General features: G+C 42.0%; 1 protein-coding gene across 2 annotated transcripts in view; it reads right to left on the bottom strand.

Annotated features, from left to right (window-relative positions):
- LOC117249941 (uncharacterized) overlaps nucleotides 1-15228 on the bottom strand; it is a 37637-nt gene continuing 22409 nt past the window's right edge. For both annotated transcript variants that reach the window (XM_033615828.2, XM_033615831.2), the window contains 10 exons: nucleotides 15127-15188; nucleotides 14831-15041; nucleotides 12851-14667; nucleotides 12548-12767; nucleotides 5247-5457; nucleotides 4377-4565; nucleotides 4079-4280; nucleotides 2413-2492; nucleotides 1172-1230; nucleotides 1-1021 (listed from right to left, as the gene is read on the bottom strand). In XM_033615828.2, coding sequence (XP_033471719.2) covers nucleotides 1197-1230; nucleotides 2413-2492; nucleotides 4079-4280; nucleotides 4377-4565; nucleotides 5247-5457; nucleotides 12548-12767; nucleotides 12851-14667; nucleotides 14831-15041; nucleotides 15127-15188 — 3026 coding nt within the window. In that variant the 3' untranslated portion in view covers nucleotides 1-1021; nucleotides 1172-1196. The remainder of the gene's footprint in view (nucleotides 1022-1171; nucleotides 1231-2412; nucleotides 2493-4078; nucleotides 4281-4376; nucleotides 4566-5246; nucleotides 5458-12547; nucleotides 12768-12850; nucleotides 14668-14830; nucleotides 15042-15126; nucleotides 15189-15228) is intronic.

The raw sequence follows: 15228 nt of genomic DNA, 5'->3' as shown, positions 1-15228 counted from the left end.
TTCTGGGTGAATTTGAGTTTAATATAAAATATCTTAAAGCACAAATGTTCTTGCACACAACAATGCGACTGATTTCCAGCTGTTTGAAGCGGTAAAGCTGCAGCAGGACAACACAGTGCTTCATTAAATACAGATAATCAACATCCTCCATCTGTTGGCAAAGAGATTCACGTGAGAGGGTTAAATATGTTCGAATTATCAGACCTTGGGATGATAATCAGAATCTGTTGTAACAAAATTATTTCACAGTTGTAATATGTCTGTGTCAGTGTTCAAACATGTCTCTGGTTGTTTGGAAACTGGTTTCTGGAAGTTTCCGTTTGGTGATGAAACTTCCTGGGTCGGACTCCTTAAAAAAACAAACAAGACACTGACAGGCTACACATCCTACACATCCGATAACACTCCAGCGTTGGTTGAGAAATGTAAACATTTGAGTTTGTTGAGCAGGTGATTGGTGGCGTGGTGATCCGGGTTGTCGTGGAAGTAACAGGGCATCAAGGGCTCTGAGAGTCTGCGTATCGTATCCCAGAGGAGCTAACAGAGCGGTGAAGGCACTGACAGGGAGGAGCGGAAAAATGTCGGAATCAGACCGACCGACTGAAGCAAACCCAACGACTGCCGACAAACCTCCAGCGATGTGTTATGGTTTTTTTTTTTTTTTTTTTGTATGACAGCAGCGACAGGTTGGGACGCAAACACAAGCCCTTGAGTTGAAGATGAAAGCCATGAAGTCCGTCTGAAAGCGTAAGACAGAGGTACTCAGCAGTGAAAGTGTTGAGGACGCAGTGAATAGAGACTGAAGTGGTAAAAACAAACAACACAGTATGTACAGGTGGAGGTGGAAGGTGGAGGTGAGAGGCGACCAAGCAGAGGTCAAAGTTCACTTCAGGCCACCTGGAGAGCGCGTCCGTCCAAAACAAACTCCCGAACCCTTCTCGTCACCTTCACCTCCAGAAGAGTCGACTGGACAGAAGACGAACTCCTCGTCCTCCCAGGAATCAGAGACGAAGGCAGGTTTCTGTGGACACAACAGCCATTCTATCAGCTCAGACTATGATGAATAATTATTTAGTTTTTATCTTGAAATGAACAGCAGCAACTTCAGAGATGTAAAACGTTTAAAAAAAACAGGAGTAACAAGGACGAAGAAAAGAACAGACGTTCGTACCTTGAGGTCACCGGCTCAGGACTCGCTATGTGGTGGAGCTTCCTCTCCTCTCCAGGAATCTGCTCCACACAACAAGAGAAAACTGGATTAGTTTGGTGGTTTTTGGCCAGCGAGTGATGTGGTGCGAACAGGCGACGTCCAAACCACAAATAAAAAGTGAAAGAAGTCCAAACATAAACAGACGAGCAGAGGGAGGAAGCAGGATTGCTGCTTGTGTATTTCCACATATTTGAGGTTTGTTTGGTTATTCGATGCCGTTCGTGGAGCGACTCCAAAAATGTTCTGCTATTTTTAAATGTTTCCTTCAAACATCAGATGATGAAGCAGATTAGTTCTGTTTAAAAGTGGTTTCTGTGTAAAAATACTGCAGCATGTTTGGTCTCTACAGATTCTGTTAGAGCGACTGGAAAAGATCTTCAGTTGGATTTCAGTCACTCAGAATGAGTAAATATCTGACTGAAACTTTTCTGACCACCACTGCAGCTCAGATCATTTTGTCTAAACTAAACTCTTTACAAGACCAAATACATTCGTAACACAAACTTATTTCTATGTGAAAACATGATTCAGTTTTCTGTTCAGTGGTAAAACTTTTGTGAATCCATCTTGAATGATTTCATAAAAATTATCAACTTATAATAAATTATCCAGCTGTAAAAGCTTCTAATAATGAGTTTATATTCTAAATTATTCTAATAAATTATTCTCTTTTTTTTGGTTTTCTATTTTAAATTTGGAGTTAAAAGAGGTTGCTGTAAATGGTTAAAAATGTAAAAAAAAAAAAAAAGCATTTCAAATGTTAAAAATAATCTTTTTAAATGTTTAAAAACTAAGGAAAAGCCGTTTTAACTTTTTAAAACATGAAAATGATAAAAAAAAATTAAAAAAAGAAAAAAGAAAAAAATTAAGTCATAAATGTTAAATAAAAAGAAAGATGTTATTTTAAATGTCAAAATGTAAGTATTTTTAAAAATTAAAAAAGGTGAAAGGAAGTTTTTTGAATGATAAAAATACATAAAGAAGTATTCTGGACTGTTAAAAAATTTGTAAAGGAAGTCTTTTTAAGTGTTAAAAATATGAAAAGGGAGTATTTTTAAACGACAAAGCAGTTTGTGTATTTTTTTCATTTGTGAATAAACTTAGACTAAACAAAAATTAAAAACATGTTTTAACAAGTCTTCACTTTGAGTCCCAGTTCACAATTGGTTTCCAGTAATTTTCACAAACATTCAAACACTCACACTTGAGTCTGTCGCACAAAGTCTGCAAAGTGTTGATCTCTGGCACACAACTCGATTATCCTGAGACGCTCCTGGATCTCCTGCAGAGAGGTCAGAGGGAGGAAAACATGTTTAAGTAACAGCTCTGTTGTGAGGTCAGTGAACCGGTTGTAGACTGGAGAGGAGGAGGAGGAGGACGACGACGACGATGACAACAAAGAGGAGGTACAAATTCTGCGTAGTGCTGAGACTGAAAATGTCACAACACTCGACTGTCTCTCATTTAACTGAACGTTTCCTGTGATATTACAAACAGGAACCAGAGTAACAGTGAAGAAGTGATGACAGCCTCAAATTTGTTCTTTAGCGGAATGTACGTGTGATTTTAGAGAAATCTTCTTGTAATTTGAATTTTCTCTGAGATATGAAGAAAATTTACAAGATTTTGAGGCTCAAATCTGGGACCACTTTTGTTTCTATTTATATAGACCCTTTTACTGTTAGTAAACAGTATGATTTTTGTTGGTGGGCGGGGCTTAGCTGGATGCAAAACAGTTCTCCACAGACATTAGCTAGCGCTAGCTAACAAGTTGTGTTGTCTTGTTTTAGACGATGGAGAAAGATGATGTGAGTGGTGCGTTCAGAAACACTCATTGTGAGTGTGGGAGCGCACTCTGACACAAACTGGAGCGTTGATAAATTGGGAGCGCTGTCTGAATGTAGCGTTGGGTTATCCAGAGCAGCGCACTCTCAGAGTGGCAGAGCACACTCTGGACACTCTGTCTGTGGAGACGGAGCAGCAGAGCGCCGAGCGGAGTGAATGTGTGATTAACTTAACCGTTGGTTCATTCATGTAGAAATATAACGCTGCGTTTCTTCCACCAACAGGGCTCTCATTTTAGTGTAGAGCGTCAGACTGAATTTACCAACGCACCATGTCAGGTCACTCACTCTCCGGGACCGCCAGTGTTACTTGAATAAGTAAACACTGACCAACGGGACCAGACTGGCCGACCCGTATGCTCTCACTCAGTGGATGGATGATGTCACAGGAAGCCAATCTTACAAAGGAGGACCACACTTGTTTGTTTTGCTATGGAAGCTAACGTTAGCTAATGTGCTAAAAAGTTAGCGTTGCAGAGAAATCCAATATTCCTCTTAATCCCTCCCCAGTTTCTGATGAGGTGGACATGATAACCCTTAATACACATAACCTTATTCATCCCTACAACAGGAAATACTTTTTCCCTAACCTGATATGAAGTGTGCGCTGCACATGTGAGCATTTTTGATGATGGCCTCCGTCCAGTCCTTTGGTCTTATCACATTTAACCATAGTTGTCTTTGTTTTTGTTGACGGGCAGTGGCGGCTGGTTTTGAGCCATGACTCCTTCTATTCTGGCTCCCAATAACACAACAAGACAAACACATTTTAACACTCCTGTGGAGCCTACAGCCCTGTGGGGGAGAGGCAGCTGCACCTCCAGCTGATAACATGATGTCATCGTGAAGTTGGCCAAAAAAGGGTCTGTTCTGATTACATGGACACAATATAAGAATTCACTTCTATGCTGACGACACTCAGCTGTATGTAACATAAAATCTTGTCCCGTCTTCCACAGACTTTGAGTTACATTTCACTGAAACAAGAAAATAATGTGTTCACAAACATGACGGCCAGAGGTACCTCCTTGGTTAGCGTGGTGTCTTGGTAGATGTGTTGTAGCTCATCGTTGCCAACGTCTCTGGAGCCATCGGCTCCAGCAGATCTGCTGTACTGGGGCACATCATCGTCGTAGCGACGGTAATACTGGGCCATGACCGGGTCACTCTCGAACATGGGGTTGAACTTGGTGGCTCGCTCCAGTGTTGGCACACTGTCGCCACGTCTGGAGAAAGGAAACATTAAGGTTGACTCAACAAACTCTTGGATCAAAATAAACATTAAATTGTAAACCATACGGTCTGATGGTGTTGTCGCCAACCGTAGAGGGTCCTCGGTGTCCTCCCCATCGTACTGCTCTCGCAGCGTCCTTGCCAGGAAGAAGATGATCCCAGCCGCCACCATGAGAAAGCCAGCCACTGAGGCTATGGCGATGCCCACCACCAGTGGCTCGGAGACATACTCCTCACAGTGCTCACCACGGTACCACCAGTTCTCACCAACCCGACACCTGTGGAGAAGGTCACAAGTTTAATGCCCACATCTATAACATCTGTTGTCTGTTCTCTCTGTTGAACCACTGTAAGGAAAAAATGTGCAGTGTCACATGTTTAATGTAAACTGTCACACAACCAGAGCTGTTTACGTCCTGTTTGCACCATGAGACAAGGATGGCTGCATCAAAGCTCCCAAACAGAAGTTTAGTAAAGTTTGTTGACATAAAGACAGGACAGAGATTTTTGGTACACAGTATCTTTAAGGTGTCTGGTGTTGACTCAACTTTGTTCAGTGGGGTCACAGAATTAGTGAATATGTTGACAGCAACAATAATGACCAGTGGGATAACACAGTGTATCTAAATGTTCATGTACTTAAACACATACATAGTTCTTATTCTACCTAACTTTCTACTCTTCTTTTTTAGGTTAACTTTGAATGAAGTTTCGGAAATGTGGGGTCTGTGTGACAACCCACATGATGCATACAACCTCACAACTGTCCCTCATGCTGTCTTCAGTGAATGTGATGGCGACCCAAAAAAACTCAGATGTTGTACAAGAAGCTTAAAAAGAATGCAAAGAAATTCTGTCAAACAAATAAAAGTCACCAGTAAGGTTCTTTAAGCGACAAAGAAAAGTAATCCGAGTACTTCTGTGTGCTGATATTTTAAGAGTGTAAAACCTTCCCTGACCTGCAGATGGCACCCTTGCCGGGGATGACGTCACATTTGCCGTCGTTGAGGCAGAAGTCGTACTGCACTTCACAGATGCTCTGACACGGCAGGCCATCCACACTCAGGTACCCGGCATCGCACACGCACTCGGCCTCGCCTGACCACTTGTTCACCATACACCTGGAGAACTCGTTACATGCCTGGAACTTACAGGGGTCCGCCCGGTCACCTGAGGAGGAAGCAACAGAGACAGAATAAGTTTTAGTTGATTAATTTAAACTTTTCTGATGATTGAAGTATTTTTTCCTGTAAAGCATTTCATGGTCACAGCTTCACAAACTTTTCCGTTGAATAATGTCAATAATTGTAACGTATTAGAAATAAAATATCTGCAGTGTTCTGCACCCAGTCAACCCCAGGATGAGACCTTGGAATGAAACCCTGGGATGGTACCTTTGGTTAGACCCCGGGACGAGACCTTGGGTCAGACTCCAGGACAAGACCTTGGAATGAGACCCTAGGACATGACCCTGGGATGAAACCTTGGGACTGACCCTGTGACGAGACCTCAGGGCAGACTTCGGGACAAGAACGCCGAACAAAATCTTGAGATGAGACCTTGAGATAGACCCTAGGTGGAGACCTTGGGGCAAGCCAAGGGACAAGACCTTGGGCCTGAACTCAGGATGAGACCCTAGGATTAGAATTTGTGGTAGAACCTGAGACAAAACTTGAGATTGTAAGATGAGACCTTAGGCTGAGAGTCTAGGAACATGACTCTAGGATGACACCTTGGGACTGACCCAGGGAACGAGATCTAAAGTCCAAATCCAGCCTCTACAGAATCCAGTACGGTTCTGTAGGACCATGTGCTTGTGCAATGGAAAACTTCCTTCAGGGTGCAGTGGAGAGGAGTAAAGTGATTACCAGCTGTCCACAGTGACTCACTGCTGTAGATTATCAGGTTGTCAGGAGCTCCTGTGATTGGCTCAGACAGATTAAAGAGCTGCAGCTCAGCAGAGATGGAAGTGACAGTAAATCTCACATTACAGTCCACAGAAATCATCCCGCAAATCATCCAAAATTACTTCACCTCTCTCAAATGTAAATGTACACTTTGGACACAACAGAATACACCCAACAAAAAAAAAATAAAGTATTAAAAGTATACTCAGTAAAATGTGTTTGATGTATTAAAAGTATAAAGTGTCCCCTGTGACTGTTATAATATTATATATGATGTCATTAGATGACTCTGACTCATGCATTGATGTAGAAGAAGGATTTTACTGCTGTAGTTGGAAGTAGAGCTCATTTTACAATTGACTGATTATTTTCATTATGGATTAATCTACTTATTATTTTCTCCATTAATCAATTGTTTGTTTTGTTTAAACAGTAAAAACAGTGAGAAATGTTTGTCACAATGAGCCCAATGTAACCCTTCCCCAATGTTTGTTTAAGCTCAGCATTATTACTAATACATTACAACTATTACCATTATTACATTTACGTTACAATTTTTACCATTAATACTAATATATTACAATTATTACCATAATTGTTTCTACATTACAATTATTATCACTATTATAAATATGTTATTATATATTATATTATTAACAATATTACTTATAAGTGACAAATATTAACATTATTATTTATGGGTTGCAATTTTTACCACTATTATTTAAACATTACAATTATTACTATTATTACTCATACCTTACAATCCTTAACATAATTACTATTACAAATTTTACTATTATTACTAAGTCATTACAATTATTACTATTATTACAATACGTTACAATTATAACCATTATTATTAACACGCTACAACTTTTTACCATTATCAACAATGTGTTACAATTATTAACACTATTAATAATACTTTACAATTTTTACCACTACTAGTAATTCTTTGTAATAATTACTGTTATTACTAATATGTTACAATTATTAAAATTATTACTAATACTTTCCAATTGTTACCATTATTGTTAATACATTTTTACAATGATTATTAATACGTTACAATTACTAAAAATATTCAGAGGAAAAGTTTGTGAAGTTTGAACCATGAAATGTTTTTACAAGGAAAAAACATTTCATGGTTGCTTCTCTGTCAATCAACCATCTGGAGTATGTTTTCAACACCACGCCCCCTTTTGAGACCAAACAATGCAGCATTAAACAAGGAAGTCGAAACATGTCTCCAAATTTTAAACCAACCGCTTTAAATTAACAGCGCTATACCGAAGAGTTATTGTATGGTTGGTTGCATCAATAATATATCCAAAAATGCTGACGTCTAATTTGTTCCCCTTCCATGTCTTAAAAAAAACATCCAGATAGAAGGACTTTGACTCCAGGCTATAGACCAGACCGGCTCCCTTCACCGCAGACCCCATGCCCCCCTTTTGGGGCTGTTGTAGAGAAATGGTAAAAAGCCAAAAAGCTGTTGTGTAGTGAGTTAACCGTGCTGTTCCCACTGAGATCTGAAGCTCATAAGATTTGTGAATGTTCACTGTCAGTGTGGTCGATCTTTAAATGATGCTGGTGATGGCCACTACTGATGTACGGTGCAGTCATATAGTTAATGCCTAATGATTCCTGGTGACCACATCAAATATGTATAAATGTCCAGATGAACAATATTCAGCCCCTGTGATGGGTTGAGGCAGGGCTGGGTATCAACACTCGACACCTTTAAGGTATAGACTGAAACAACCCAGAATCAAGTAGTACCAAACATCTCCAGTCAAATGATACCTTCATGTGATTCTCTGATTGAATGAATTTGCAGCCAATCACCACCAGCGTTCTGTATTTGACAGAGTTGGCAGTTCAGCGTACCAAAATGCCACCAAAATGTTCGTATGTATGGCTATACTACACATTCTGGGTATTGAATTACAGTAAGTACTCTCTAGCTATCAGTGTAACCCCTAGGTATGGGTCAATATAAATATAAAATTTTCGATTAAAATCGTTTGTATATTTTGAGGCTGTTGCGTATGCAGCCTGTTTTTATAGCGTCTCTTTAATTGTTGGTTGCCTTGCAGCCTCTTTGGTGCTGCTAAACATGATATTTACCATTATCCAGAGAAACTTTTTGTTTTTTATTACGATCTGCGATAAAATAGTAAATCATCTAGGGCTGCCCCCGACTAAGAATTTTCCAAGTTAACCAGTAGTCATCATTTAGGTCCATCAGTGGACCAACAGTCCTCATCAGGGTCCATCAGTGGACCGACAGTCCTCATCAGGGTCCATCAGTGGACTAGTCTCCTGCATGTTTCTGATATGAATGTAATGATTAAATGATATATTTTGGTGGTTTGAGTTGAAGGTGTGAGAAAGAATCAGTAACATTGTTAACACTGTGCTACATTACAGAGAAATACAAACCGTACTAATGAACCTTCATTAATATAGGCCTATATTTTATCTCCAAGTGCACGTCACACACTGAGCGAGCTGCCTGTTAATGACGCTGTGGGCTAATGGGCATGTAGCTACTTCCATGTTTCACATGATACGTCATGTTTGTAGTCGACCAATGAAGATGAGTTTACATATCACCTTGGGTTCGTCCTTCACCTTCTCAAAATGATCCCACACTTTGGATTTCCTGCCCGACATGTTATTAACTAGCCTGTGGAATAACCGCAGGTACCAGCCCTGGAGATTAACCTGACTCCTGTCTGACTGCTGAGCGTGGACACTTCCTGTGTCTGTCCTTTCAGAGTAAACTCCCACATGCTCCAGTCATATAGGTTTGGATTTATTTTGACAAGGTGCAGCTCCTGATAGAGTTTCATGTTTGTTTTTTTGTTTTTGTTTTTCCATGACTAAGTGACCAATGAAGTCTTGCCCATCTTTCTGGTCAACTAATGTTTGGTTGACTACTAGGGGGTAGCCCTAATTTTGTCCCATCCCTAGTTGGGTCAGTGATCCATTTGGATGGGGGACGACTGATGGGACATGATGGCAAATTAAAGCTGCAATTATTATTCAATTAATTGATTAGTTGTCAAGTATTAAATTAAAGGCCATCTAATTTGATGATTGATAAATCCGTTTGAGTAATGATTTTTCTTTTAATAAAAAAAACCCCACAAGTCTAAAGTCAATGATTCCAGCTTCTTAATGTGAATATTTGCAGTTTTATTTCCTCCTTTGTGACAGTAAATCAAATATCTTTGGGTTGTGAACGTAACAAGACATTTGAGGATGTCATCTGATATATTTTTACATATTTCTAATGTTTTATAGTCCGAACAACTAATCGAGTAATGGAGAAGGTAACTGATGATGAAAACAATCGTTAGTGGCAGCCCTAATGGTGTCTAACCTTCAGGTACTGTGACCACTCATAAATGCACACAGACATGTCAAAATTATAACCCACTCACATGTTGGGGAACTTCTGTTTTCTACACCCCAAAAAGGGCATGGTCTTGACATTTCAAGTTCCTGTATGTGCCAGTCTGATGCATTAATGTCAATGACTTGTATAAACTGCTGTATGATTTATAACAAAACATCAGATTTTGAAAACTCTTACTTTGTAAAGTAACTACAGCCATCTGATAAATGTACTGGAAGTACGAGTACCTCAGGCTTACATTACCTGAGTAAATGTACCTCTGTCAGGCAGATAAAGACCACAGTGGATCAGAGTGACTCAGTGTGTGTTCTGCTGCTCACGTTCCTCTCAGACAGATTATCTCAGGTATTAGATCCTGACAGGAGCAACACAGGATTCACCTGCTGAGTATGAAACAGCTGCCAAATACAAACACTGTCTGAAGACACATACTCAACATACTTCTTGTAGTATTTTTTCCAGAGAGATAAATATGTGGGGGTTTTTTTTTCATACAATCTGAGGCACTGAGGATAAATATGTGTGACAGACCTTAGTTTGGCGAAAATCCTAAAAGTCCCTTAAATCACTCATTCATGCCTGTTAAATATGAAGAGGTTCTTTGTTTTAATGATAATACTTTTATACTTTTATTTCAGTAACTATTTTTACAGTGCGGTTTTAGTACTATTAATTGAGTAAAAGATCAGAGTACTTGTTGCACCTCTGGTGAATGCAGAAATCAGAATCCTGTTGGAAGTTTGCTTTTGTTGTAGTTGACCAACACGTTTCACTGAATCGCGCCTTCACAGGTATTTGTACTGTGAAAAATCTGCATCTTAATTGGAGCTTTGATTTTTGGGCCTGCTCCAACTCTGCAGATTCCCTCAGGCTTACATTGGAGTGAGTTTGAGCCAATTGAGCCTGTGATTTTTTTTTTTTTTTTTTAACGTGCAGACCTTACAGTCTGTGTCATGTCTGGAAAAATGTATGGACTGTCTTGACATCAACTAATTAGATTTAAACTGACAAAACTTTAGAATTAGGGGTCACAGTGAACACAAAACTCTGAGGTGCCGTGCCACACGGGTTGCATGAAACCAGAAGTTCTGGTGTGTAAATGGCAGAATTGCAACTTGGTTGGAGGCGGTTGCTTCTCCTTCCCTAGCAGTAGGACAGATGTGTTTAACATTCAACAGAGTGATTATCATCATCCACAAGCCACATCATTGTGGATCGCCACACACATGAAGACGGAGATGCACTGAGGGGCACAGGCCAGAAACCTGTATAGGTGAGACGCAGAGCCCACGACATTTCAGCCTGTAGATTGTAATAAATATTTTAATTTGGGATGTCAACAGTTAACTGAGCATATTTTTTATTGGTTACGCATGTAGGTTGAAAGGTTCATTTTGCTACTCTTCAGTTTACTGCACTGCGCACCACACAGGTCTGGTGGGAGACAGACAGCCGTTAGCTGTGTTAATATGCTGACACATAGTGCTCACTGCCAATCTGTTGGTCTCCACTGATTAGCTAATGTTGGCCTCAGCCACTCTGCACTGCACACCAACTGGGTTGGATGGAAGCTAGCTAGGGGCACCAGTCATTTGGTGGCTGCCGTAAGTAATGCCTTCCTTTCTCCCACCAGGTTGCCCTGGTGAGTGATAGGCTCAATTTTGAGCTTCAAACCCCTTTAGCATTCTTTACTTCACTGTTAGCTCTATTAGCCTGTCAGCAGTGTCAGCATAGCTGATGTTGCTAACATAGTTAACAATGCTAAAGGGGGTTTCAGGGCAAAATGAAGCCGCTTACTCACTGTGGCGCCCTGTGGGGAGACCGGAGGGCAGTGGAGCAACTTGTTCTTTTTACCATCAGTTCCTAAAAAACCTATAAAATCATTCAAGTCTTTGTCCACTTTGTGCAGCACTTTGCAAAGATCACTTTGACTAGCTGTCAAACACGACAGGAAACAGTAATGTCAGTGCTAAAATAAGACAATAAATTACTCTCTCTGTTGCAGTGACACATATAAATAAACCTAACTCAGTGAAAATGGAGTCAAATGTTTTCTAAAAATCTTATTTTTGTGGTTGAGCCCTCAGCTCTTTGAAATGATTTGGATTGTAGGTCCACTACCGGGAGGGTGTTACCAGTGGTAATCAGGAATGAGCAGCACCTCTAGCTACCTTCCACCCAGTCTGGGTGGTGCGCAGTGCAGAGTGGGCAAGGCTAACTTTGGCTAACCAGTGTAGCTTGGAGGTTGGGCTGTGGGCACTATGTTTTTACATATTAACATGGCTAGCCGACTGTGTGTCAGGAAAGCTGACAGAAAATAAAATAAAAGGCGAAACATTAAACCCTCACCTCCTCTACATGGATAGACCCTTGAAATGCGGCGCTAAAGCTCACTGAGTCAATGGAGGGCGCACTAAAAGGAAAGGCCACTTGTATTTCACGGCATTTTGCGCTTTTTTTACCCCTAAAAATGAACCGATTACTTACCGGTTAACAGGTGTTGGGCTATTAAAGGGAATATAAACGAAACCGACATCCCTAATTTTAATGTTGAAGAAAACATATATTTTTCACTTTGGAAAATCTGTTTTTTTAGTCGGGCATGGGCCTAAAACTGCTGCCGTGGTTCAGGCTCAGGTCCAGCTTGGACCTGAGCCTTTTTGTGGATCTCATGGGACAGTTCAATACACATCAACTTGTTTAAGACAACTATTAAAAGTGAAGCAGGAACGGAGCTGAAAAAAGTCCACTGAGATCATATTTTTGAGGCACAATTGATTCAGTCATCCAAAAAATGTTTCAGTAATCTGATCTTATTGAAGAATATTCATGATGGAGCTTTTATTTAAAAGAGAACTGATGTTCTGTGAATTCAGTGGAAAAAATTGAATGTTTGTCTTTCTCTATTTTACTGCTGTCCTACCGGATTCAACGTCCAGCGAGTACTTGTCGATGGCCAGGTTCATGGTTTGGTAGGCAGTGTTGGCGAAGTCCTCCAGGATGAGGTAGACGACGTTGGTTACCCCTTTGGGAACTGGCTTACCGAACCTCATCCTGCTGTTCACCACGATGCTGCCATTCCTGAAGTTAAGGATCTCCAGGTTCTGGAAGTTGTTCAGGTTGGACTGAAGGTACGGGACCAGCTGTGACGCGAAGACAAAGACATATGAAGAACGTAACATGTGAATGTAAAAGTTTAAATTCACTGGATTCTTTGAGTTCTCACCAGTTGGAGGAACCGTTGCTCCAGAGCCTTGTACTCAGGGGAGCTCTTGTTGAAGAGGTCCATGGAAAACGCCATGTTGGTCACCCTTAGGCTGAAGAACACCGTCAGGGCCCTGCCGGGTCGGGTCGGTAATGCGATGGCATCCAGGTCTGACCCCTGAGCCCCGCTCGAGAAGCCACTGCTGTCAGCCTCAGTTGCCACACCGCCATACTGGAACACATCAAAGCTGACGTTGATGCTTGGCACGTCGGAAAAAACGTGCTCGAAAGATTGGATCTCAGTAATGGGGGTGTTGTTGTTAACTTCCTGAAGCAAGGACGTTGTTTGGACCATATCGCTATCTAATTTACTCTCTGAAGTATTTGTCAAGGTGGTAAATGAGTTTTCATCTTGTGCTGAAGCACCTGGCGGCGCTTCTACAGCATCCGTTGGAGCATCTTCTGTTTTGTTCGCAACCACCACTGATGGCGTTAAATGAGGAACATCTTCAGTCGGACTGCTCACTGGAACTTCTTCAACGTCTTCATGGTTTGGATGCTCATGGTGAACCGGTTCCTCATCTTCTGGCGCCGAATCCGACACTCGAGTAAATGGTGAGTCCTTTTCAGGCGAGAGCGCGATGCTGCTGCTGTGGTCTGAACTTACAGAGGAAGTGAGGACAGGAGCAGCTGTCGTGGTGACAACCATGACTTCATCCACAGTCAGATCCTCGTCTTGGATGCCAACTGCCGGCACCGTCGTTATCTCAGGATCAGCGCCACCAATGTGTTGCACCTCCAAAATCTCAACTTCATCATGGTCTTCGGTTTCTGGCAGCAGCAGTTTGGGTTTTTCTGTAAGTATCTCGAGTTCTGGCGGCTCTTCAGTGACTGAATCAAAACTGGTTTCTTTGACTGTGACTGCCTGGACTTTGACAATCGTAGGGGACCCTTCGGTTGAGGAAACGCCAGGATCAGGTACTTCAGGTGCAACAATGACTTCAACCTCCTTTTTCTCAGGTACATCTTCTGATTTAAACCCATCTGTAGCCACTGGAAGCTCTGTTGCTGTTTCAGTAGTTACTTGTACATCTTTAGTGATTTCTGGAAGCTTAACTGCCGAATCAGTTGGCCCTGCAAAAACAGGGGCCTCACGAGTCCAGGCTTCAGGTTCAGGAGAATCTGTGACTGGTGCTGCACGGGTGTGAGGTCCAGTAGAGGAGTAGTCATCATAGATGAGAGATGTCTCCACTGTTTTTACTGAAAGTTCTATGTTCAAGGTTCCTTTTGGCGAGAATACAGGTGCTGTGGTGGTGGTTGAGTACCGAGGGTCAGTGCTGATGTGTGGTGTAATCAAAACCTGGTCCAAGAAAGGTTCCTCTATGCCTCTATCCAGCACTGATTCCTCAAAAGCAGGAACTGTTGTTGCCTGCAAAGGGGGAGCACTCGTGAACTCAACTTCCATCGCAATTACATCCGCTTTCTCAGTGGCTACTGTCTCAACACCATCGTCCTCATCTTCATCCTCGGTTTCCTCAAGATCAGGTGGCGGTAGCACCTCCAGGCTGCCATCACCGTCCTCATAGAAGCCAGCGCCGTCAGAGGTTGCTGCTGGCTGCCAGGACCAGAGATCAGCTCCCTGGCCATCTCCAGAGAAACCAGAGCCAGATCCTTCATCCAGCGTGACCTCAGAGCCTGTCTGAGGTTTCACCGGTGTCGAAAGGGGGGCGGCTGCAGAGGAGCCTCCAGGACCAGCTGCATGGTCCCCGCGGGGGGTGTCGTCTCCGGCAGCAGGAGCGTTACTCAGGAGGAATTCTTCATCTTCAATGTTTCCATTATCTGTAAACCAGAGAAGCACAAGGAAGGTTATACAACAGGTGACAGGAAACGCTAACAGAAAAAATGATAAAGATCCAGATATTTTTACTGTCTCAAAAACCCGACAGGATGGGATTTTAACTGCCAGTGTGGAAGTCCTTTTGTGATTAAATTGTTTGCTCACTCTCACTCTGCAGCTCAGGGAATTCTGCGGCCGGAGGCCTCGTGCTCTCGTCAAACATGAAGACGTCATTCTCGCTCACCACGTCGCCCTGAGGACCTTTCCACTGGTCAAAGGGGTCAAACAGGAAGTCCTCTTTGTTGAGGAAAATGTTGCTGGTGTCCGCCTCATGAAGCGGAGCGTCGGGAGGCTTCTCTGCAGCGAGGACGTTATCCTGAAAAAAGAAAGTGTACTGATGTTGATACGAATGGGTGTTCATGTCTGTGATCAGTTTCTTCTTCTGGTTCAGTTGAACTCACCATGTTGTTGAAGGCGTCGGCCGTTCGGCTCGTAGGTTTCACATCAGGTAACAAGTTCTCCGCTGCGGAACAAAGTCAGTGTTAACATCCTTTAATGCTCTT

This window comes from Epinephelus lanceolatus, chromosome 24 (assembly GCF_041903045.1).
Source record: "Epinephelus lanceolatus isolate andai-2023 chromosome 24, ASM4190304v1, whole genome shotgun sequence".
NCBI lineage: Eukaryota > Metazoa > Chordata > Actinopteri > Perciformes > Serranidae > Epinephelus > Epinephelus lanceolatus.
The sequence above is the reverse complement of the archived record's forward strand: the minus strand, read 5'-3'. Positions and strand labels throughout refer to the sequence as shown.